This window comes from Anthonomus grandis, chromosome 6, assembly GCF_022605725.1.
Source record: "Anthonomus grandis grandis chromosome 6, icAntGran1.3, whole genome shotgun sequence".
Taxonomy (NCBI): Eukaryota; Metazoa; Arthropoda; class Insecta; order Coleoptera; family Curculionidae; genus Anthonomus; species Anthonomus grandis.
The window spans coordinates 29,071,939-29,095,650 of NC_065551.1; the positions used below are offsets into that span (position 1 = coordinate 29,071,939).

Below are 23,712 nucleotides of genomic sequence, written 5' to 3' on the forward strand. Positions count from 1 at the left end.
TATCCAACAACCAAATAAAAACATAACCTCATTTTTTTATGTGAGCATTATTTTTATTTTTAGTTTGGAGAGTGGGTTGAAAATTAAAATATACTGAAAAAACAACTAAATTATTTATTGCAGTATAACGTATTCGCCATGACTACTTTACGGCCTTTTGTTTGTGATGATATGTATCGTTTTAATAACGTGTAAGTATGTTATAATTTACCAATTTTTCTATGATAAACTGGCTTGATCTTGCTTTTGTTGCTTTATTCATGTTACACATCATGGTTCTACTATTATCCTATTTTTTGTACAGTTCCTATATTATAACTTTAGAAATCAATTCAGAGATGTATTTAAATCAAATCATTTATCAATCAAGTAGAGCACATTTTAATCAGTACTAACCAGGAGTTTATGTAATAAAATTCAAACTGTATATTTTCTTTTTTCATTTATTGATGACTTCATACTCACCTGTTCCGAATAAGCTTGTTTGACCAACAGGGTCTATATCAGATCAATTGAATAAAAAATCTTTATTTGTCCCAGAAACTACAGATATACCTAGTTGACATCATACAACTAAATATATGTAAAAAAACTAAAATTAGGTTGTACTGTCAAAAACAACCTAAAAGTTTTTTTTCTAGAGACCATACTTCTAAAGGTAGCTTGTTGAAAATTTGCATGAGATTAAACTGAACATTTCTTTGAATGAAACTAAAATTGCACTTAATGTTTCTTAAAACATGTTTATATCTGGTGATGTATTCTTCGGTACTCTCAGAATAAAGTCAGGATTTTCCTTGACACAAATTAAAGCCTCCAGAAAATAAGTTGATGGTAGTGTTAAAATTTTACTGGCTTTAAATTTTTGCTTTCAAGTTTCTCTTGTTTTAAGGTTGTATATATTTATGATGCAATGTCACCCCAGAAGGCAACTTCATACCTTGGTTGAGAGTGGACATACAACTAATAGACATAATATGCAATTTTTTATGTCCTTGATCCTATTTTAGTTATTTCTGTTGTTTGTTTATGATTGACTTGATAATATTTCCATCATAAACTGGCTAGACTTTTATTGTTATTATTTATTAATTTTTGTCTAGTACCTTAGTATATCCTCATTTATGTTCTTACAGTTTCCATGATATGATTATGCCATTATAAAAATGCATAAAAAAATAAATAGATTGTGCTATTGTTTTGCATGTTATTACTGTTTTGTTTGTTATTTGAACTTATATTTGTTACTCCTCAATATTAGGTTTTGTCCAGTATCTGCAGTGTAACTAACCTAAATATGTCTTGAGTCGAAGGAAGTCAACCATGTTTCACAAACAGACCTTTATTATAATTAAATGTATTGCATTTTTGGTTATGGCTGCTTAGATACATAAAATAAAAAAATAGTAAAAACTGTTTATTTTTATCTAGTTGAGTCAGCCATTTCGATGGGCTGGAAATATCCTATTTATACCATTTAAGGATAAATGTTATTCTACTGAAGTACAGCATTGGTCACAAAAGTCATGGTGAAATCTATGGTTAGCTATAAAACTTGAACACTAAGTTGCTTTTATCATCAATGCACTTTACATCTACACATAAGTATAATTTAATACTCCATTACCTAATTACCAAAGCTCATAAAATGACAGTTATATAAAATTAAACCTTACACCAATGTTACATCAAAATTTAACCCTTGGATATTTATTCTATCTAAGCACAAAATCTTAGAGGCAAGAAAGTTTATCATAGAGTTAAACTATTAGATAATATGTTTTGCTTTAAGCATCATCAGACATCTAGTGCCTGTACTAACAAAATAACTATAAGATAGACACTTTTGGATTTCATTATAGACTTTCTTGACACTGATTTGAAAACTTCTTATTTAAATATCTATCTGAGAATTAATAAAATATGTCCACAAATTTTAATTATTAAATTACTTTTCATTCCTATGCAGTAAAGCTCTCACTAAGGCCCATTTTGTTCAGTACAACCTGAGGTGATAAAATTTAAACTGCAAGTTTTTACTTTTTTGAGCACCTCATAAGCTAAAAACTGAGTATATAGGCACCATTATTGAAGATATTTCTAAGATTAAAAAAATAGAAAAAGTATTTACACAATAATTGAATATCTATTCTAAGTAAGGTTGTAGAGAATCCGACAATAATGATCTGCAACTAATAATGAGATTTTTATAATTTATATACTTAAAAATGAATTTATTCTTGCTATATAAACACATTGCCTTTTTATGTTTAAAAGTCTCAAAGTAAGGAAACAATTTTATAATGTACTGCGAATATAATTTTTTCTTAAAACTTATTAAGTCAGCTATTGTTCCATTCTCTAATGTCCTTTTTTTTCATATTTTCTTCACTATTACTTGTCTGGGATGTGATAACCGAATCAAATAAATAATTTGCCTGATATATTTCATTAAATAAAAGAATCAATAGGCATAAATATGGTCGGTTCATTACGGTTGGTAAACAAATTAATAATGTCACTAAATAATCACTGTTATATCTCTAAATGTCCAAAACCAGCTCATTTCTTATATTCTTACTAAAATTTGCTTCTATTTAAATTTTTAGATAAGAAATACCATTTTTCAGTCTGGTTCATAGTATAAAATTTAAAAAGTATTTGTCATTACTTTATTATATTCATCAGTTAAGAAATTGGAATGAAAAAAATCTTTTGAATTTTGTGTCTCAATAGAGGTACAAAATTAAATATCATTAACCCTATTTATAACGAATATTTAATAATTACATGGATGATTCTCTTGATCATCATAATTATTAACATCATCACTTACTACGGACTTTACTTTTCCTTACAGAAATTTGGACCCATTGACTGAAACCTATGGCTTGTCATTTTATATGCAATATTTGGCACATTGGCCTGAATATTTCCAAGTTGCAGAATCACCTAGCGGGGAAATCATGGGATACAGTTAATATTTATTTAAAAAAAAATATATTTACCACTAAATTTATTAACAATTTTTAGTTATGGGAAAGGCAGAGGGAGTTGGAGAAAACTGGCATGGCCACGTCACGGCTTTAACAGTGTCTCCAGATTTCAGAAGACTTGGATTGGCAGCCGCACTCATGAATTTCTTGGAAGAAGTATCTGAAAGGTAAGTCATCCCTTCATCTATAGGCACTAACAATAATTTCATATTATTTTATCGTAATTGGATTGACAATTTTCTTTTTAGAAAACGTGCCTATTTTGTAGATCTTTTTGTAAGAGTAAGCAACAAAGTTGCAATAAATATGTATACCAATCTAGGATACATTGTGTATAGAACGGTACTGGAATATTATTCTGGAGATCCAGATGAGGACGCCTATGGTAACGATTATGATATAAACTTCATTTATTATAATAGGCTTACATTAAATTTTGCAAACAAATCATCAGTTTCTTAATAATAACTAAATTGATTTTTATTTAAATTAAAAAGATTTTATTTTCTGTTTTTAGATATGCGAAAAGCTTTATCGAGAGATGTGACTCAGAAATCTGTTGTTCCTCTTTCACATCCTGTTCGCCCAGAAGAAGTTGACTGATACACTAACGACATTTGAAATAATTAAATTATTTAATTTTCATAGGATTTTTTGATCTATGCTGATTAGAAGATTATATACTTTTTCGTAACTTTAATAAGTTTATATTCTTCAAAAAAAATATAATTGCTGGCATATTTTTAAAATCGTTTATTTCTATCTCTACTTCAGAATGTTTTAAACTTTTTAATAGATTTATTATTCGGGGATTTTAATATTTCTTCTTTTTTCACGGGCTACAGTTAAACTGGTCGTAATATAATCGCCAAAATATGAAGAACTTGCTAGTCTATACGCTAACCTGACAATTTGATGAAGATGAAAGCATTCAAAAAACACAAATTGTCTTGCTCAAATGGGTCAACAGCATATATTTCTGCATACATTTGTTTTGTGTTTATATTTTTAAAGAAATATTAAAAATGATAAGGCAAAACATATCTTTTATATATAATTTATTGAACATTTTATAAGAGGATTTGACGAACCCTTAGTACGTCACACAATTGCAGAGAATCCTTTATTTTTTAATTACAGGAAGGCTAAATATTATTCGAACATAGTTGACATGTTTAGTTAGACATGTCATGTGCTGCCTCAATTTTTTTAAAACTGTTGGTCTTTGCTTTTTAGATTATAATAAAATTTCTTGGGGTAGTATATTGGACACACAGCATCAAAAAACTTGGTTTCCCAAATTTCTTCGAAAGAGGAAGTGTAAATCATAAAATAGGATATTTTTTAACAGGTTATTCATATGTTTTTTGTGTACAAAAGTGTTGGATGATGAAACATATTATAAACCCAAATTAAGTGCCAAAAATCAATTCATCAAAACTCCTTATTTAACAGAAAATCGACTTCGGAAAAAAACCGGAATTAATAGGTGCTCAATCGGATTCATAGTCCGGTAATTCTTCTGGCCAGTTCATGCGCTGAACATTGGCTTCATCTAACACAAAATGAGCTAGAACAATTAAGCTTATGTCATTTTCTAAAACAAAAACGCGAGTGGAGTACTATAACCATGCATGATGCTCCCCTTAAGCATAACTGTCTCTCTTTGATAAGGAACCACTTCTTGAGGAAAGACTAACGTGCTGCACGTCCTCACTTTCTGCATACCCTCATAAAATCACTTGTCAATCCAAATTGGGACCCATTTGAAAAAAGGTCATTTCTCCATTGGGGTAAAAGACTTTTTCTATGATTACGACCCCATGCTAACTCAACAGCTTTATGTGCTCTAGTACGTCTCGGCACTCTTAAAGGTCTCTTTGATCGCCAATTGGTACCACCCAGCCTTCGTCGAATTGTAAGCCTAGAATTGAATCTTCCGTTCGTTCTTCTGAAATATATTCTTACCACTGTGACTGTGATGTTTCTATTAAATCGAACAAAATTGGCTAAATATCGACCTTTTCTTTTGTGTTTAACAAGATGACGCCCACTACAAGGTTTCCTATTCACACGTCCAGACAGGCTTTCTAGGAAGGCCAAGCCTTGGTTGGTGATATTCCATGATTTAACCAGTTCTGTTGATGTTGATCAGTCACTCGACATTTTATACCATATCACTCAATATTCAAGGGTTCCATATAATAACATCACTTGTCATAACACGATTTTATTCTCAACAACACAAGTCGATGAACGTGTTCTTTCTTAGGCGTACAAGTGAAAGTGATTTTGGTAGTGCTCCGATTATTTTAATACAGCAAAGGAAAAAGTTATATAAGGGTGAATAATAAAATCTGCTAGACTAAAGGGTGAAAAATATATTAATGCTGTAGTTTCTGCAAAAGAACAAGGTGAAAACTGCGGGTAAGTTATTACGGATTTTACGATACGTTTCTTTATTGTAGATGAGAGTTAAAATGTTATAAGCGATGTTCCCAAGGTGACCGTCAGGACATTCAGATTTATTTCAAAACTTCCGGCTTTTGGCACTCAATAATGAGCAAGATGCGTATTTACAAGCGTTAATGGGTTGCAAAAACTTAAAAGACCAAGACCGAAAACCTACACATTTGAATACTTTTTAACATCTCATCTGGTCGAATCCTGATGTGCAAACAAGTTTTTATTAATCTTCATGCAGTTACACCTGCTAGAGTTCGACGTCTAAGTTACTCGTAGAGGGCAAATACACTAGTGACAAAAGAGGCAAGTGTATTTCTGGAAATGCAATTCCAGGAAATATAGTTTGCCTGATCGAGGACCTTCCCTACGAATATTTCGCATTATTGTACCAAGGAGAAACATGATCTTAACGTGAAAATTATGTATGATTTATTTAAAACATAAAAACCGTCAATCAAGTTTTACTTCAAAATATTTTAAGAAAGTTTTTCCATCTCCTTTAGAGGACCACGACTGTATACCTGCTGCAAATCTGAAGAACTAGGATTGAATGGTGCATAAACGCAGATCTAAGAAATTTTATAACGAACTTAAACTATGCAGTGAAATTTCCCAAAATCCCGATAATATAACGATATCGTAATAACATTTGATTATGGTTCCAGTACAAGTAACTCTTAACTTATTTAAGACAGCTTTCTATTAATATTTTTGGCATGAATTTAGCTGCATTTAAATTTACCTATTTTTGGCAATAATTTAGCTAAAACATGAAGCCAAGTTCTACGTTTATCAAGAGGGTATCATACATAAGAAAGCGCCCAGGCATTTTTAACTTGTATCGTTTTTTCTTATGACGTAAGAGGTGTTGTGGAGTCGCCGCTGACCCCACACTAAGTCGTCTCAATACTTTTTTTTTTATAAGCATTTAAACTTTTTAAATTTTCACTTAATATGATTAAACAAATATACACATTATAACAAAATTTAAAAAATATTCAGAAAAGTCAGGCAAAAAAATATACACTCTTCATTAAGTAAGGATTATACTAAAATGGCATTTGTCTTTGGAAGTTGTCGCATGTTTACTTATCATCACTTGACTCCCTGAAAGGAATAAAAAGACGATTAATCCATTTAGTTAAAAAATAACAATGATGTATTTCTAGCTTGCATTTCGGTTATATTTCAAGAATTACAGATAACTTTTTGGACCGAATGCTGTTTGCAGACTGTTTGGAACAAGTAAAACACTTTCTCAGATGTTTTCTGTTTTTGGAGGGTAAACAAAAAGAACACCTTGTTCTTTTTCCAGGGTATGGAGCTAAAGCTTGGACTAAAAAGAAACAGACTAAGACTTTGGCAATCGTTGCTTTTAGTTCATGTTACGAAAACTCTGTATTTTAAGTAATGTTCTTTTAAGCTTCTCCTAAGATGATATTAAATCTTCTTTCTGTGTTTTTATCATCTAAGTTACCCAGTTTAAAAAATATTATAAGAATTTATCCTCGAGATCTATGACTTCTTCTGTTGCAGCACATTTCTGTTCTAAACTATCAATACCAGATTTAGCAGAATTATAAAATTCTCTTATTTCGGGTATTCCAGATTCACTAACCGTAATATCTATCGTGGTGCATGAGAAAAAGCAGTATCACGGATTAAGAAATCTAAACTAGTACGTTTTAGCATTGCAAAGACACGTGATCTTTAAACTATATTTTGCGGGCTTTGATTTCATGTACATGCGGAATTTACATTTTCCTCTAAAAGCTAGCAGCATCTCGTCGACAGTTGCGTATTCGCAACAGGAATAATTAACTAGTACTATAGGTTTTAACAATTTAGCCAAAAATATCGGAAATAGCTGCTGAATTGACAGCAGACAAACTTGCAGAGACAAAACATCACCATAGAATAACCAAATAAAATCCAACATTCAAGATTCCTTAAACTAATTAAGAAAATCAATAATGATTTACGAGAAGTGGAAACAGAGAAAAGGTAGCAGTTACCCACAAATACAGACTACACCACACAAGGAAAAGTGGTTTAACAACGCCAAATACACAAACAGGGCTAAAGTCACTACACTCATAAGGATGAAAACATGGCACTGCACCACTTCAGAACACTTAACATGTCAAAATACATCTCAAAGGAGACCCAAAATCCCAGTATTTGTGGACAAAAGGAACACTAAATCATCTCATTTTTAACTGTACCTTCAGGGAAAATCAATGCAAAAAAAACCACTTGCATAAGCCAGGCATAGGAACTATTATGATCAGTAGACGTCAAGAACATTCTATAACAAAATGAGCGTCAATGACCATGCACAAAATCATAGAATACTTAAGAAAAGAAAAAAAACTGGAAGAGACTACTCTACAAAAGGCATGAAACGATCCAGACATACATCTAAAATACCCCTTTCATGAGTAAGCAGAATATGGAAAGCCGTGCAAAGACAGCTCAACAAGAAAGAAGCTACTGAATTATTTCCTGCCAAGATTCTATCAGCCCTAGTTTCTGCGCTGTCAAATCTTCAATAAAATAAAATAAAAATCGTTTAGGTAACATTGTCGCACAAAATATGTGTACCTTGTCCTTTTTTATCCCATAAAAATGCTTCAGCTTCCCTTCTAGATTACAAAACTCTACATAAAATTAGCAATCCAAGAAATGCTCGTAGTTCTGACATGCTCAAATGACAAAGGATGGGTCATTACAATATTTGGCACTAAGTTCTGTTATCTTTGCATTAGAGTGTTTTGCCGAAAACACCGCCAAGCATCAAAGTGTTTGCCCATTTATACCGGTTTTTCCATAAAAATAGCCAGTTGAAGAAGATACCGATAAGGCCGGTAAATAAGGGAAATAAGGGAATAAGGTATTTATATTAAATGTGGTTCATTTATCTGGTTTTTCATAACGTTTCAAAAATATTAGGAGTCTGTAACTAAAGTAGTGCGTGAACTATATACTACTTATTAGGTAAAATTATAAAAAAAATACTTTTGTCACGCAAGTTTATTAGACTGAAAATTACACATTTTTTTCCCTTAACCAAATAAAATCGTACTTCATATAAATATTCCACTCTCCTGGACGTTAAGTAATGAACTAACTTTCTCTTCCTTAGACGTAGTACTGACGTCATCAGATTCTTTACTGTTTCTATGTTGAGCAAGTTTTGGTTTAGGTAGTGCTGGAGGATATCTTTTTACAAATTCAAAATTAACCAAAGCACGAGGTTTCTCTGTAGGCGCCACAATTTCATTTCTAATTATTTTTAATTCCGGTGGAAATCCGTAGTCGCTTATAGAATAGGACTTCAAAACGAATTCATTGGTGGGGTAGTATGCCGCCCTCAAATTTCCATCGCTCTTATAAATTTTCACGTCTATACATTCTTGTTCAAGTATTCCTACTTTAAGGAACTTTTCGAGCGTTAGCAGCTCTTCGTGTCCAATTTCGTTGCCCCATATAAAAAACATTCTCATAGGGGTGGACTTTTTAATGCTATAGAGGATTTCTGAGACACCTAAAAAATATATGTTTACTTCCACGTCTATTGAATTAATATAATTTTTGTACCCTTTTTATTTATTTTATTATGTTGCAGATCCAGATATCGAATCCTTGAGAATGGTAGATTTTGTGCTAGAATTTGAGCTCCTGGTCCTGTAATATTATTTCCTGGCAGTCGTAATCCGATTAGATTTGGTGGTCTTATTTTTAACCAACTTCCGATAAATTTTATACCATGGTCTCCGAATCTATTTGCTCCCAAGTCGAGCATCCTCAGGTTGCGATGGTAAAATAGGCCTGATACCAGCAATTCAATATCGTGACCTACAATAAAATAATTTAATATTAACAACTAATAAAGTTATTATTTGCACATATACATTACAAAAAATATAGCAATGTCTTATTATACAGTTACAAACTTCTTTTTAAATTGCTTATAAACTGACAATGTCATACAGCTGAAACTAGACGAACATACAGACAGACAGCAACGACAAATAGTTTATTTTTTTTTATTTTCACAGGTACGTTATTATCACTGTTAAAGTATTACAAGATCCACTTTACCTACTGCTTTCGCAGTGAGAACAGGTGTAAGTAAATATACCTCTTTTTCCTGTATGCTTAAAGTATTTATCCGTGGAATAAAACAGATGTGTGGTAAAAAATATTTTTGCCTTATTTTACCTTTGTATCTTTGAAAACTTTTTATGTCGATTTTATGTGATGTGAGTGATAAAAGCAAGACGATGGTATAGTTAGTTTGATTTTGATAAAAAACAATTTTCGGTGAAAAAATCGATAAACTGAAAATGAAAAAACCCAAATTTTGAAGGCTGATATCTCGGCTTCTATAAGCACTATCATGAAACTTTCAACGGTTTTGTCTTAGTTTCGTCCTTTTGAATCCAACGAGACCATCCGCAAGGTCGCAATAGCTAAGATATCGCATTTAAGGAGCTCATTTTTGGCCTCAAAAACGAGGTCAAAAAACGACTTTTTCCGAATTTTCAAATTGCTCTCATTCCCTTATTTCTGATCAAATCCTGTTATATCCCGGTATTTTCGTGATCTACTTGATGACAACAATCCGCTGGTATAGTTAGTTCGAATTGGAAAAAGAAAAATTTCTGAAAAAAATCCAAACGGGGGGGTATACCCGAAAAATGAAAAAACCCAAACTTTGAAGGCCTGAATCTCGGCTTCTATGGGAGCTATCGGGAAAATTCCAACGGTTTTGTCTTAGTTTCGTCGTTCTAAATCCAACGAGATCATTCGCAAGGTCGTAGCTTTTACGATAGCCGAGATATGGCATTTTTGACGCCCATTTTTGGCCTCAAAAACGAGGTCAAAAAGTGACAATTTCCGAATTTTCAAAGTGCTCTCATTCCCTTATTTCTGATCGAATCCTGTTATAACCCGGTATTTTCGTGATCTACTTGATTAGAACAATCCGCTGGTATAGTTAGTTCGAATTCGAAAAAAAAAAATTTTCTGAAAAAAATCCAAACGGGGGGGTATACCCGAAAAATGAAAAAACCCAAACTTTGAAGGCCGATATCTCGGCTTCTATGGAAGCTATCGGGAAAATTCCAACGATTTTGTCTTAGTTTCGTCATTCTAAATCCAACGAGACCATCCGCAAGGTCGTAGCTTTTACGATAGCCGACATATGGCATTTTTGATGTCCATTTTTGGCCTCAAAAACGAGGTCAAAAAGTGACAATTTCCGAATTTTCAAAGTGCTCTCATTCCCTTATTTCTGATCGAATCCTGTTATAACCCAGTATTTTCGTGATCTACTTGATTAGAACAATCCGCTGGTATAGTTAGTTCGAATTCGAAAAAAAAAATTTTTCTGAAAAAAATCCAAACGGGGGGGTATACCCGAAAAATGAAAAAACCCAAACTTTGAAGGCCGATATCTCGGCTTCTATGGAAGCTATCGGGAAAATTCCAACGATTTTGTCTTAGTTTCGTCATTCTAAATCCAACGAGACCATCCGCAAGGTCGTAGCTTTTACGATAGCCGAGATATGGCATTTTTGATGCCCATTTTTGGCCTCAAAAACGAGGTCAAAAAGTGACAATTTCCGAATTTTCAAAGTGCTCTCATTCCCTTATTTCTGATCGAATCCTGTTATATCCCGGTATTTTCGTGATCTACTTGATGAGAACAATCCGCTGGTATAGTTAGTTCGAATTAGAAAAAAAAAATTTTCTGAAAAAAATCCAAACGGGGGGGTATACCCGAAAAATGAAAAAACCCAAACTTTGAAGGCCGATATCTCGGCTTCTATGGAAGCTATCGGGAAAATTCCAACGATTTTGTCTTAGTTTCGTCATTCTAAATCCAACGAGACCATCCGCAAGGTCGTAGCTTTTACGATAGCCGAGATATGGCATTTTTGATGCCCATTTTTGGCCTCAAAAACGAGGTCAAAAAGTGACAATTTCCGAATTTTCAAAGTGCTCTCATTCCCTTATTTCTGATCGAATCCTGTTATATCCCGGTATTTTCGTGATTTACTTGATGACAACAATCCGCTGGTATAGTTAGTGCGAATTCGAAAAAAAAAATTTTTCTGAAAAAAATCCAAACGGGGGGGTATACCCGAAAAATAAAAAAACCTAAACTTTGAAGGCCGATATCTCGGCTTTTATGGAAGCTATCGGGAAAATTCCAACGGTTTTGTCTTAGTTTCGTCGTTCTAAATCCAACGAGACCATCCGCAAGGTCGTAGCTTTTACGATAGCCGAGATATGGCATTTTTGATGCCCATTTTTGGCCTCAAAAACGAGGTCAAAAAGTGACAATTTCCGAATTTTCAAAGTGCTCTCATTTCCTTATTTCTGATCGAATCCTGTTACAACCCGGTATTTTTGTGATCTACTTGATTAGAGCAATCCGCTGGTATAGTTAGTTCGAATTCGAAAAAAAAAATTTTTTTCTGAAAAAAATCCAAACGGGGGGGTATACTCGAAAAATGAAAAAACCCAAACTTTGAAGGCCGATATCTCGGCTTTTATGGATGCTATCGGGAAAATTCCAACGGTTTTGTCTTAGTTTCGTCGTTCTAAATCCAACGAGACCATCCGCAAGGTCGTAGCTTTTACGATAGCCGAGATATGGCATTTTTGATGCCCATTTTTGGCCTCAAAAACGAGGTCAAAAAGTGACAATTTCCGAATTTTCAAAGTGCTCTCATTCCCTTATTTCTGATCGAATCCTGTTATAACCCAGTATTTTCGTGATCTACTTGATTAGAACAATCCGTTGGTATAGTTAGTTCAAATTCGAAAAAAAAAAATTTTCTGAAAAAAATCCAAACGGGGGGGTATACCCGAAAAATGAAAAAACCCAAACTTTGAAGGCTGATATCTCGGCTTCTATGAAAGCTATCGGGAAAATTTCAACGGTTTTGTCTTAGTTTCGTCGTTCTAAATCCAACGAGACCATCCGCAAGGTCGTAGCTTTTACGATAGCCGAGATATGGCATTTTTTATGTTCATTTTTGGCCTCAAAAACGAGGTCAAAAAGTGACAATTTCCGAATTTTCAAAGTGCTCTCATTCCCTTATTTCTGATCGAATCCTGTTATAACCCGGTATTTTCGTGATCTACTTGATGAGAACAATCCGCTGGTATAGTTAGTTCGAATTCGAAAAAAAAAAAATTCTGAAAAAAGTCCAAACGGGGGGGTATACCCGAAAAATGAAAAAACCCAAACTTTGAAGGCCGATATCTCGGCTTCTATGGAAGCTATCGGGAAAATTCCAACGGTTTTGTCTTAGTTCCGTCGTTCTAAATCCAACGAGACCATTCGCAAGGTCGTAGCTTATACGATAGCCGAGATATGGCATATTTGATGCCCATTTTTGGCCTCAAAAACGAGGTCAAAAAGTGACAATTTCCGAATTTTCAAAGTGCTCTCATTCCCTTATTTCTGATCGAATCCTGTTATAACCCGGTATTTTCGTGATCTACTTGATTAGAACAATCCGCTGGTATAGTTAGTTCGAATTCGAAAAAAAAAAATTTCTGAAAAAAGTCCAAACGGGGGGGTATACCCGAAAAATGAAAAAACCCAAACTTTGAAGGCTGATATCTCGGCTTCTATGAAAGCTGTCGGGAAAATTCCAACGGTTTTGTCTTAGTTTCGTGATTTTTAATTCAACGAGATCATCTGCAAGGTCGTAGCTTTTATAATAGCCGAGATCTGGCATTTTTGATGCCCATTTTTGGCCTCAAAAACGAGGTCAAAAAGTGACAATTTCCGAATTTTCAAAGTGCTCTCATTTCCTTATTTCTGATCGAATCCTGTTACAACCCGGTATTTTTGTGATCTACTTGATTAGAGCAATCCGCTGGTATAGTTAGTTCGAATTCGAAAAAAAAAAAAATTTCTGAAAAAAATCCAAACGGGGGGGTATACTCGAAAAATGAAAAAACCCAAACTTTGAAGGCCGATATCTCGGCTTTTATGGAAGCTATCGGGAAAATTCCAACGGTTTTGTCTTAGTTTCGTCGTTCTAAATCCAACGAGACCATCCGCAAGGTCGTAGCTTTTACGATAGCCGAGATATGGCATTTTTGATGCCCATTTTTGGCCTCAAAAACGAGGTCAAAAAGTGACAATTTCCGAATTTTCAAAGTGCTCTCATTCCCTTATTTCTGATCGAATCCTGTTATAACCCGGTATTTTCGTGATCTACTTGATTAGAACAGTCCGCTGGTATAGTTAGGTCGAATTCGAAAAAAAAAATTTCTGAAAAAAATCCAAACGGGGGGTATACCCGAAAAATGAAAAAACCCAAACTTTGAAGGCTGATATCTCGGCTTCTATGAAAGCTATCGGGAAAATTTCAACGGTTTTGTCTTAGTTTCGTCGTTCTAAATCCAACGGGACCATCCGCAAGGTCGTAGCTTTTACGATAGCCGAGATATGGCATTTTTGATGCCCATTTTTGGCCTCAAAAACGAGGTCAAAAAGTGACAATTTCCGAATTTTCAAAGTGCTCTCATTCCCTTATTTCTGATCGAATCCTCTTATAACCCGGTATTTTCGTGATCTACTTGATTAGAGCTATCCGCTGGTATAGTTAGTTCGAATTCGAAAAAAAAATTTTCTGAAAAAAATCCAAACGGGGAGGTATACCCGAAAAATGAAAAAACCCAAACTTTGAAGGCTGATATCTCGGCTTCTATGGAAGCTATCGGGAAAATTCCAACGGTTTTGTCTTAGTTTCGTCGTTCTAAATCCAACGAGACCATTCGCAGGGTCGTAGCTTATACGATAGCCGAGATATGGCATTTTTGATGTCCATTTTTGGCCTCAAAAACGAGGTCAAAAAGTGACAATTTCCGAATTTTCAAAGTGCTCTCATTCCATTATTTCTGATCGAATCCTGTTATAACCCGGTATTTTCGTGATCTACTTGATGAGAACAATCCGCTGGTATAGTTAGTTCGAATTCGAAAAAAAAAATTTCTGAAAAAAGTCCAAACGGGGGGGTATACCCGAAAAATGAAAAAACCCAAACTTTGAAGGCTGATATCTCGGCTTCTATGGAAGCTATCGGGAAAATTCCAACGGTTTTGTCTTAGTTTCGTCGTTCTAAATCCAACGAGACCATTCGCAAGGTCGTAGCTTTTACGATAGCCGAGATATGGCATTTTTTATGTTCATTTTTGGCCTCAAAAACGAGGTCAAAAAGTGACAATTTCCGAATTTTCAAAGTGCTCTCATTCCCTTATTTCTGATCGAATCCTGTTATAACCCGGTATTTTCGTGATCTACTTGATGAGAACAATCCGCTGGTATAGTTAGTTCGAATTCGAAAAAAAAAAAATTCTGAAAAAAGTCCAAACGGGGGGGTATACCCGAAAAATGAAAAAACCCAAACTTTGAAGGCCGATATCTCGGCTTCTATGGAAGCTATCGGGAAAATTCCAACGGTTTTGTCTTAGTTCCGTCGTTCTAAATCCAACGAGACCATTCGCAAGGTCGTAGCTTATACGATAGCCGAGATATGGCATATTTGATGCCCATTTTTGGCCTCAAAAACGAGGTCAAAAAGTGACAATTTCCGAATTTTCAAAGTGCTCTCATTCCCTTATTTCTGATCGAATCCTGTTATAACCCGGTATTTTCGTGATCTACTTGATTAGAACAATCCGCTGGTATAGTTAGTTCGAATTCGAAAAAAAAAAATTTCTGAAAAAAGTCCAAACGGGGGGGTATACCCGAAAAATGAAAAAACCCAAACTTTGAAGGCTGATATCTCGGCTTCTATGAAAGCTGTCGGGAAAATTCCAACGGTTTTGTCTTAGTTTCGTGATTTTTAATTCAACGAGATCATCTGCAAGGTCGTAGCTTTTATAATAGCCGAGATCTGGCATTTTTGATGCCCATTTTTGGCCTCAAAAACGAGGTCAAAAAGTGACAATTTCCGAATTTTCAAAGTGCTCTCATTTCCTTATTTCTGATCGAATCCTGTTACAACCCGGTATTTTTGTGATCTACTTGATTAGAGCAATCCGCTGGTATAGTTAGTTCGAATTCGAAAAAAAAAAAAATTTCTGAAAAAAATCCAAACGGGGGGGTATACTCGAAAAATGAAAAAACCCAAACTTTGAAGGCCGATATCTCGGCTTTTATGGAAGCTATCGGGAAAATTCCAACGGTTTTGTCTTAGTTTCGTCGTTCTAAATCCAACGAGACCATCCGCAAGGTCGTAGCTTTTACGATAGCCGAGATATGGCATTTTTGATGCCCATTTTTGGCCTCAAAAACGAGGTCAAAAAGTGACAATTTCCGAATTTTCAAAGTGCTCTCATTCCCTTATTTCTGATCGAATCCTGTTATAACCCGGTATTTTCGTGATCTACTTGATTAGAACAGTCCGCTGGTATAGTTAGGTCGAATTCGAAAAAAAAAATTTCTGAAAAAAATCCAAACGGGGGGTATACCCGAAAAATGAAAAAACCCAAACTTTGAAGGCTGATATCTCGGCTTCTATGAAAGCTATCGGGAAAATTTCAACGGTTTTGTCTTAGTTTCGTCGTTCTAAATCCAACGGGACCATCCGCAAGGTCGTAGCTTTTACGATAGCCGAGATATGGCATTTTTGATGCCCATTTTTGGCCTCAAAAACGAGGTCAAAAAGTGACAATTTCCGAATTTTCAAAGTGCTCTCATTCCCTTATTTCTGATCGAATCCTCTTATAACCCGGTATTTTCGTGATCTACTTGATTAGAGCTATCCGCTGGTATAGTTAGTTCGAATTCGAAAAAAAAATTTTCTGAAAAAAATCCAAACGGGGAGGTATACCCGAAAAATGAAAAAACCCAAACTTTGAAGGCTGATATCTCGGCTTCTATGGAAGCTATCGGGAAAATTCCAACGGTTTTGTCTTAGTTTCGTCGTTCTAAATCCAACGAGACCATTCGCAGGGTCGTAGCTTATACGATAGCCGAGATATGGCATTTTTGATGTCCATTTTTGGCCTCAAAAACGAGGTCAAAAAGTGACAATTTCCGAATTTTCAAAGTGCTCTCATTCCATTATTTCTGATCGAATCCTGTTATAACCCGGTATTTTCGTGATCTACTTGATGAGAACAATCCGCTGGTATAGTTAGTTCGAATTCGAAAAAAAAAATTTCTGAAAAAAGTCCAAACGGGGGGGTATACCCGAAAAATGAAAAAACCCAAACTTTGAAGGCTGATATCTCGGCTTCTATGGAAGCTATCGGGAAAATTCCAACGGTTTTGTCTTAGTTTCGTCGTTCTAAATCCAACGAGACCATTCGCAAGGTCGTAGCTTTTACGATAGCCGAGATATGGCATTTTTGATGCCCATTTTTGGCCTCAAAAACGAGGTCAAAAAGTGACAATTTCCGAATTTTCAAAGTGCTCTCATTCCCTTATTTCTGATCGAATCCTCTTATAACCCGGTATTTTCGTGATCTACTTGATTAGAGCTATCCGCTGGTATAGTTAGTTCGAATTCGAAAAAAAAAAAATTCTGAAAAAAGTCCAAACGGGGGGGTATACCCGAAAAATGAAAAAACCCAAACTTTGAAGGCTGATATCTCGGCTTCTATGGAAGCTATCGGGAAAATTCCAACGGTTTTGTCTCATTTTTGCGGGTCGTTTTTGGCCTCAAAAACGAGGTCAAAAAGTGACAATTTCCGAATTTTCAAAGTGCTCTCATTTCCTTATTTCTGATCGAATCCTGTTACAACCCGGTATTTTTGTGATCTACTTGATTAGAGCAATCCGCTGGTATAGTTAGTTCGAATTCGAAAAAAAAAAATTTTTTCTGAAAAAAATCCAAACGGGGGGGTATACTCGAAAAATGAAAAAACCCAAACTTTGAAGGCCGATATCTCGGCTTTTATGGAAGCTATCGGGAAAATTCCAACGGTTTTGTCTTAGTTTCGTCGTTCTAAATCCAACGAGACCATTCGCAAGGTCGTAGCTTTTACGATAGCCGAGATATGGCATTTTTGATGCCCATTTTTGGCCTCAAAAACGAGGTCAAAAAGTGACAATTTCCGAATTTTCAAAGTGCTCTCATTCCCTTATTTCTGATCGAATCCTGTTATAACCCAGTATTTTCGTGATCTACTTGATTAGAACAATCCGCTGGTATAGTTAGTTCAAATTCGAAAAAAAAAAATTTTCTGAAAAAAATCCAAACGGGGGGGTATACCCGAAAAATGAAAAAACCCAAACTTTGAAGGCTGATATCTCGGCTTCTATGAAAGCTATCGGGAAAATTTCAACGGTTTTGTCTTAGTTTCGTCGTTCTAAATCCAACGAGACCATCCGCAAGGTCGTAGCTTTTACGATAGCCGAGATATGGCATTTTTTATGTTCATTTTTGGCCTCAAAAACGAGGTCAAAAAGTGACAATTTCCGAATTTTCAAAGTGCTCTCATTCCCTTATTTCTGATCGAATCCTGTTATAACCCGGTATTTTCGTGATCTACTTGATGAGAACAATCCGCTGGTATAGTTAGTTCGAATTCGAAAAAAAAAAATTTCTGAAAAAAGTCCAAACGGGGGGGTATACCCGAAAAATGAAAAAACCCAAACTTTGAAGGCCGATATCTCGGCTTCTATGGAAGCTATCGGGAAAATTCCAACGGTTTTGTCTTAGTTCCGTCGTTCTAAATCCAACGAGACCATTCGCAAGGTCGTAGCTTATACGATAGCCGAGATATGGCATATTTGATGCCCATTTTTGGCCTCAAAAACGAGGTCAAAAAGTGACAATTTCCGAATTTTCAAAGTGCTCTCATTCCCTTATTTCTGATCGAATCCTGTTATAACCCGGTATTTTCGTGATCTACTTGATTAGAACAATCCGCTGGTATAGTTAGTTCGAATTCGAAAAAAAAAAATTTCTGAAAAAAGTCCAAACGGGGGGGTATACCCGAAAAATGAAAAAACCCAAACTTTGAAGGCTGATATCTCGGCTTCTATGAAAGCTGTCGGGAAAATTCCAACGGTTTTGTCTTAGTTTCGTCATTTTTAATTCAACGAGATCATCTGCAAGGTCGTAGTTTTATAATAGCCGAGATCTGGCATTTTTGATGCCCATTTTTGGCCTCAAAAACGAGGTCAAAAAGTGACAATTTCCGAATTTTCAAAGTGCTCTCATTCCCTTATTTCTGATCGAATCCTCTTATAACCCGGTATTTTCGTGATCTACTTGATTAGAGCTATCCGCTGGTATAGTTAGTTCGAATTCGAAAAAAAAAATTTCTGAAAAAAATCCAAACGGGGAGGTATACCCGAAAAATGAAAAAACCCAAACTTTGAAGGCTGATATCTCGGCTTCTATGGAAGCTATCGGGAAAATTCCAACGGTTTTGTCTTAGTTTCGTCGTTCTAAATCCAACGAGACCATCCGCAAGGTCGTAGCTTTTACGATAGCCGAGATATGGCATTTTTGATGCCCATTTTTGGCCTCAAAAACGAGGTCAAAAAGTGACAATTTCCGAATTTTCAAAGTGCTCTCATTCCCTTATTTCTGATCGAATCCTCTTATAACCCGGTATTTTCGTGATCTACTTGATTAGAGCTATCCGCTGGTATAGCTAGTTCGAATTCGAAAAAAAAATTTTCTGAAAAAAATCCAAACGGGGGGGTATACCCGAAAAATGAAAAAACCCAAACTTTGAAGGCTGATATCTCGGCTTCTATGGAAGCTATCGGGAAAATTCCAACGGTTTTGTCTTAGTTTCGTCGTTCTAAATCCAACGAGACCATTCGCAGGGTCGTAGCTTATACGATAGCCGAGATATGGCATTTTTGATGTCCATTTTTGGCCTCAAAAACGAGGTCAAAAAGTGACAATTTCCGAATTTTCAAAGTGCTCTCATTCCATTATTTCTGATCGAATCCTGTTATAACCCGGTATTTTCGTGATCTACTTGATGAGAACAATCCGCTGGTATAGTTAGTTCGAATTCGAAAAAAAAAAATTTCTGAAAAAAGTCCAAACGGGGGGGTATACCCGAAAAATGAAAAAACCCAAACTTTGAAGGCTGATATCTCGGCTTCTATGGAAGCTATCGGGAAAATTCCAACGGTTTTGTCTTAGTTTCGTCGTTCTAAATCCAACGAGACCATTCGCAAGGTCGTAGCTTTTACGATAGCCGAGATATGGCATTTTTGATGCCCATTTTTGGCCTCAAAAACGAGGTCAAAAAGTGACAATTTCCGAATTTTCAAAGTGCTCTCATTCCCTTATTTCTGATCGCATCCTCTTATAACCCGGTATTTTCGTGATCTACTTGATGAGAACAATCCGCTGGTATAGTTAGTTCAAATTCGAAAAAAAAAAATTCTGAAAAAAGTCCAAACGGGGGGTATACCCGAAAAATGAAAAAACCCAAACTTTGAAGGCCGATATCTCGGCTTCTATGAAAGCTATTGGAAAATTCCAACGGTTTTGTCTTAGTTTCCTCGTTTTAAATCCAACGAGACCATCCGCAAGGTCGTAGCTTTTACGATAGCCGAGATATGGCATTTTTGATGCCCATTTTTGGCCTCAAAAATGAGGTCAAAAAGTGACAATTTCCGAATTTTCAAAGTGCTCTCATTCCCTTATTTCTGATCGAATCCTTTTATAACCCGGCATTTTCGTGATCTACTTGATGAGAACAATCCGCTGGTATAATTAGTTCAAATTCGAAAAAAAAAATTTTCTGAAAAAAATCCAAACGGGGGGGTATACCCGAAAAATGAAAAAACCCAAATTTTGAAGGCCGATATCTCGGCTTCTATGGAAGCTATCGGGAAAATTCCAACGGTTTTGTCTTAGTTTTGTCGTTCTAAATTCAACGAGACCATCCGCAAGGTCATAGCTTTTACGATAGCCGAGATATGGCATTTTTGACGCCCATTTTTCTCCTCAAAAACGAGGTCAAAAAGTGACCATTTCCGAATTTTCAAAGTGCTCTCATTCCCTTATTTCTGATCGAATCCTGTTATATCCCGGTATTTTCGTGATCTACTTGATGAGAACAATCCGCTGGTATAGTTAGTTCGAATTCGAAAAAAAATATATATTTCTGAAGAAAATCGATACCAATATCGTATATCTAAAAAATGAAAAATCAAAGTCCAACGGTTTTGTCTTAGTTTTGTCGACTTTTGAAAGCACCGCAGGGATCACTCTTGTTACCTCCTTTATTTTGTATATTCTACAACGATCTGTGAAATACAGTTTACAACTAGAAACCAGTTCTTCTTAATAGGTAAAAAAACTTATTATTTTTAAAACAGATCTAATACCAATCGAACCTCAATTACTTTACAAAACATCAGTTAATAATATAAATTTGCATGTGTTCCTTATGAAAATTTTAACTGAAATGAACAGGGGCGATATATATATACAACAAAACCTTCTCCAAATACATGCCTCTATGCCGTTGTCAACTTAAAACACATAAATATAGTCATTATTGTATGTCATTTTTATGTATTTCATATTTATTCCCGAATATCCTATAGGAGAAGAGATCATTATTTCAATGAACCTCTCAATTACTCTTGCTGTCTTTATAGTCTTTGTTGTATTGTCTATAAAAATCGTGATGTATTTCAACATAATAATTCATCAGCTGAAGGAGTATTGCAACATGGGGTGGAAATAGTTTATGTATTTCCTAGACATTCTACCACTATATTTGAGAAAGGCTCTGATTCTATGGCCATTAAATTTTATAAATGCTGTCATTGTCTTTTAGAGGATTGCAACCGTGCAAGATATCTGTCAGGCAAATAAACCAATTCTATCTATTACACTGACGAATATTTTTAACATGACATGGATACTATTAGCAATTTGAATTGTGTATATACAGCCAATGCGTGACTGATTTTACCATTTTAATACTAGTATATGAGAATCTAAGGTTAAGCACAATGAATGTTTTATTTAAGACATACTGACGAGCCAATGTGTATTTTTATCATTTTTTTATCTTAATTTTAAGTTTTTTTTCGAGAAGTGTTGAAAATATCTGATATTAGTCGACTACGCTCTCTTAAATAAGGTCAATGATGAGGATGAGGCATAATTGGGCTATCGAGATACAGTACCCGATTGATGAACTCAATTGATATTAAAAATATTATACTTGACTATCATATTCGGTGGACATACAGTTTAAATATTTTATAGTAATAGATATTAAATTCTTAATAATTAGTGCTAGAAACATAAATCAATAGAAACTTACCATCAAATTCGCACTTCTGCACTCTTAAGACCTCAAGAGATTCATTTAATTTCATTAATATACTGATATTGTCAGCCATATTAGCAGTATTGTATTTTGAATAATATGTTTTTGGTATAATTCTTGATATATTTAGGGACTTCAAAGAAGATTTTTCAATGACTATCAGTATAGCTTCGATACTTTCATTAGTCTGGTCAGTTTCACCTATATCTAACGTCTCAAGCTCTTCACAACGATCAATTACGGTCCCGATAAACTGAGCTCCTTCCGGGCCCAATTTGTTTCCTTCCAATTTCATCGACTTTAAGTTTAAACATTTTGCATTGGATAAGGATTTTAATCCGGCCGGTTCGATGTCGCAGTGCAATAAATTTAAATGTTTAATGCTGTTTGGTTTATCGAAGTACAAGTCAGCGAGAATTTCAGCACCATCGTTGCCTAAATTATTATAAGATAGGTCCAGAGATATTATTTCTGGATGCGAACTTAGGAAATCAGCTAATTTTCTTATGTGGCTTTTATCAAGTCGGAAGCCAAATCTCTGATAAAGCTCTTTGCCTCGAAGTCGTAAATGTTTGGTTCCATCGGAGTTTTTCTCGCAAAATAGTTGAAAGAAAACGTCATCTACCTTCTTTCTTGTCATGATCAATATAATATGTTTTACACATAAAAGAATATCGAATACTTTACCCGATTTAGAAAAAAAAAATTAAAAAAAGACACTTAATCTGTCAAATTAACATAATGGTTTAGGTTTTAAATTTGTCACGCTTGATTTATGTCTACATAACTAAAAATGTAGTTAGGGATAGACTCAACAATTCCGCTTTCATATTTTTTAATTAAACGCGAGGAGAGGCTGGTTCTAACTAAAAGATATACTCGTAATATGTAGATTTTCAGTAGGATTTAAATTCACGATTCTTGCTGTTATATTATTTTTAAGTTATTTTTTCTATGCTGAATAATATCGTTGAAAAATATATTGTTTTTTATGGCTTTAGAAAATGTATGATAAAATAAAGAACGTTACTAAATTAAAATAAAAAATCTACTGATGTATATATTATTAGCGTGAAAAATTACGATGTAAAGGTGTATAATTTATTTCAAATTATATTCAAATATAGAATCACAAAAAAAAGCTATGTCCAATAAATCTTTGCTTTTAATTTTTTTTAATGTAGGCGGTTAATAGCTCAGAAAATATGGATGGATAGGAATATTGGTCCTACAAAAAAGTTTTCGAAATATCAACCGTAGAGAAAAATATGATTTTATTTATAACAGGCCGACATAATATCCCGTAATTTGGGAATATTACTGAGTATACATAACACTGTAAAAATCTCTTATGACATCACGAAAAAACCATAATTATTGAAAGAGCTATTCCTAAATTGCCCAACTGCAAATATTTCCTGATTATACTAAATCACTCTTTAAGTACTTTTTAGTTTAAGTGGAAATTATATATACAGATTGGAGAATCGATCATTACGCATAGAGAAGTGCTTAAAGGCGAAATATGACAAGTCAGGTGAATTGTCGGTTTTTGTCTTACGGGCTGACGGCGATAGAGACCAGGTTAGGATGGACTTCATAGGAAAGGTTGTCAGTAATTGAAAAAGAAATGTAGGCGCTATGACAACTCTAAACCTCTTTGTGAAGGATGCCTCTATAGAGCAACTCTGGAAACTGGATACTCCTAGTATTAAGGAACCAACGAAGCAGGGAACTAAAGAAGAAATGGCGATGATCGCCAACTTGAAACAATTCGAATCAACGATGAAGGGTGATACCAGGCTAGATTGGGCCATGGTTTAAAAGAGGTCCAAGTCCAATATTATTGAACTGAGACGAGTTTGACGTCTTTAACAATATGACGAAGTGTTTAAAGAATGAGAGGTAGAGAAAATTATCGAAGGACTTTCCTCACTGT

General features: G+C 34.7%; 2 protein-coding genes and 1 long non-coding RNA gene across 3 annotated transcripts; 2 read left to right on the top strand and 1 right to left on the bottom strand.

The window, feature by feature from the left end:
* The first annotated feature begins 16 nt into the window (after positions 1-16).
* On the top strand, positions 17-3,745 carry LOC126737376 (N-alpha-acetyltransferase 20). The gene is made up of 5 exons (XM_050442257.1): positions 17-191; positions 2,861-2,976; positions 3,034-3,163; positions 3,245-3,381; positions 3,514-3,745. Exons 1-5 carry the CDS (start codon positions 139-141, stop codon positions 3,597-3,599), a joined length of 522 nt encoding a protein of 173 aa, XP_050298214.1. The 5' UTR covers positions 17-138; the 3' UTR covers positions 3,600-3,745.
* LOC126737377 (uncharacterized) lies at positions 492-1,205 on the top strand. The gene is made up of 2 exons (XR_007661009.1): positions 492-834; positions 877-1,205. It is a non-coding gene; the product is annotated as an uncharacterized LOC126737377 (long non-coding RNA).
* Positions 3,746-8,477: 4,732 nt separating the features above from the next.
* LOC126737407 (leucine-rich repeat-containing protein 34-like) lies at positions 8,478-22,522 on the bottom strand. The gene is made up of 3 exons (XM_050442295.1): positions 21,768-22,522; positions 9,063-9,320; positions 8,478-9,009 (listed from the first exon to the last, which is right to left on the bottom strand). Exons 1-3 carry the CDS (start codon positions 22,411-22,413, stop codon positions 8,549-8,551), a joined length of 1,365 nt encoding a protein of 454 aa, XP_050298252.1. The 5' UTR covers positions 22,414-22,522; the 3' UTR covers positions 8,478-8,548.
* Between the last annotated feature and the right edge of the window lie 1,190 nt (positions 22,523-23,712).

What these genes read in the sequence shown, in the direction of transcription:
- LOC126737376 (XM_050442257.1), top strand. Translation starts at nt 139, where the DNA reads ATGACTACTTTACGGCCTTTTGTTTGTGATGATATGTATCGTTTTAAT. An exon ending in ATGTATCGTTTTAATAACGT is followed by an intron (nt 192 to 2,860) that starts GTAAGTATGTTA and finishes TTTTCCTTACAG; the next exon opens with AAATTTGGACCCATTGACTG. An exon ending in TCCAGATGAGGACGCCTATG is followed by an intron (nt 3,382 to 3,513) that starts GTAACGATTATG and finishes TTCTGTTTTTAG; the next exon opens with ATATGCGAAAAGCTTTATCG.
- LOC126737407 (XM_050442295.1), bottom strand. Translation starts at nt 22,413, where the DNA reads ATGACAAGAAAGAAGGTAGATGACGTTTTCTTTCAACTATTTTGCGAG. An exon ending in GCAGAAGTGCGAATTTGATG is followed by an intron (nt 9,321 to 21,767) that starts GTAAGTTTCTAT and finishes ATTTTATTGTAG; the next exon opens with GTCACGATATTGAATTGCTG. An exon ending in TAATAAAATAAATAAAAAGG is followed by an intron (nt 9,010 to 9,062) that starts GTACAAAAATTA and finishes TATATTTTTTAG; the next exon opens with GTGTCTCAGAAATCCTCTAT.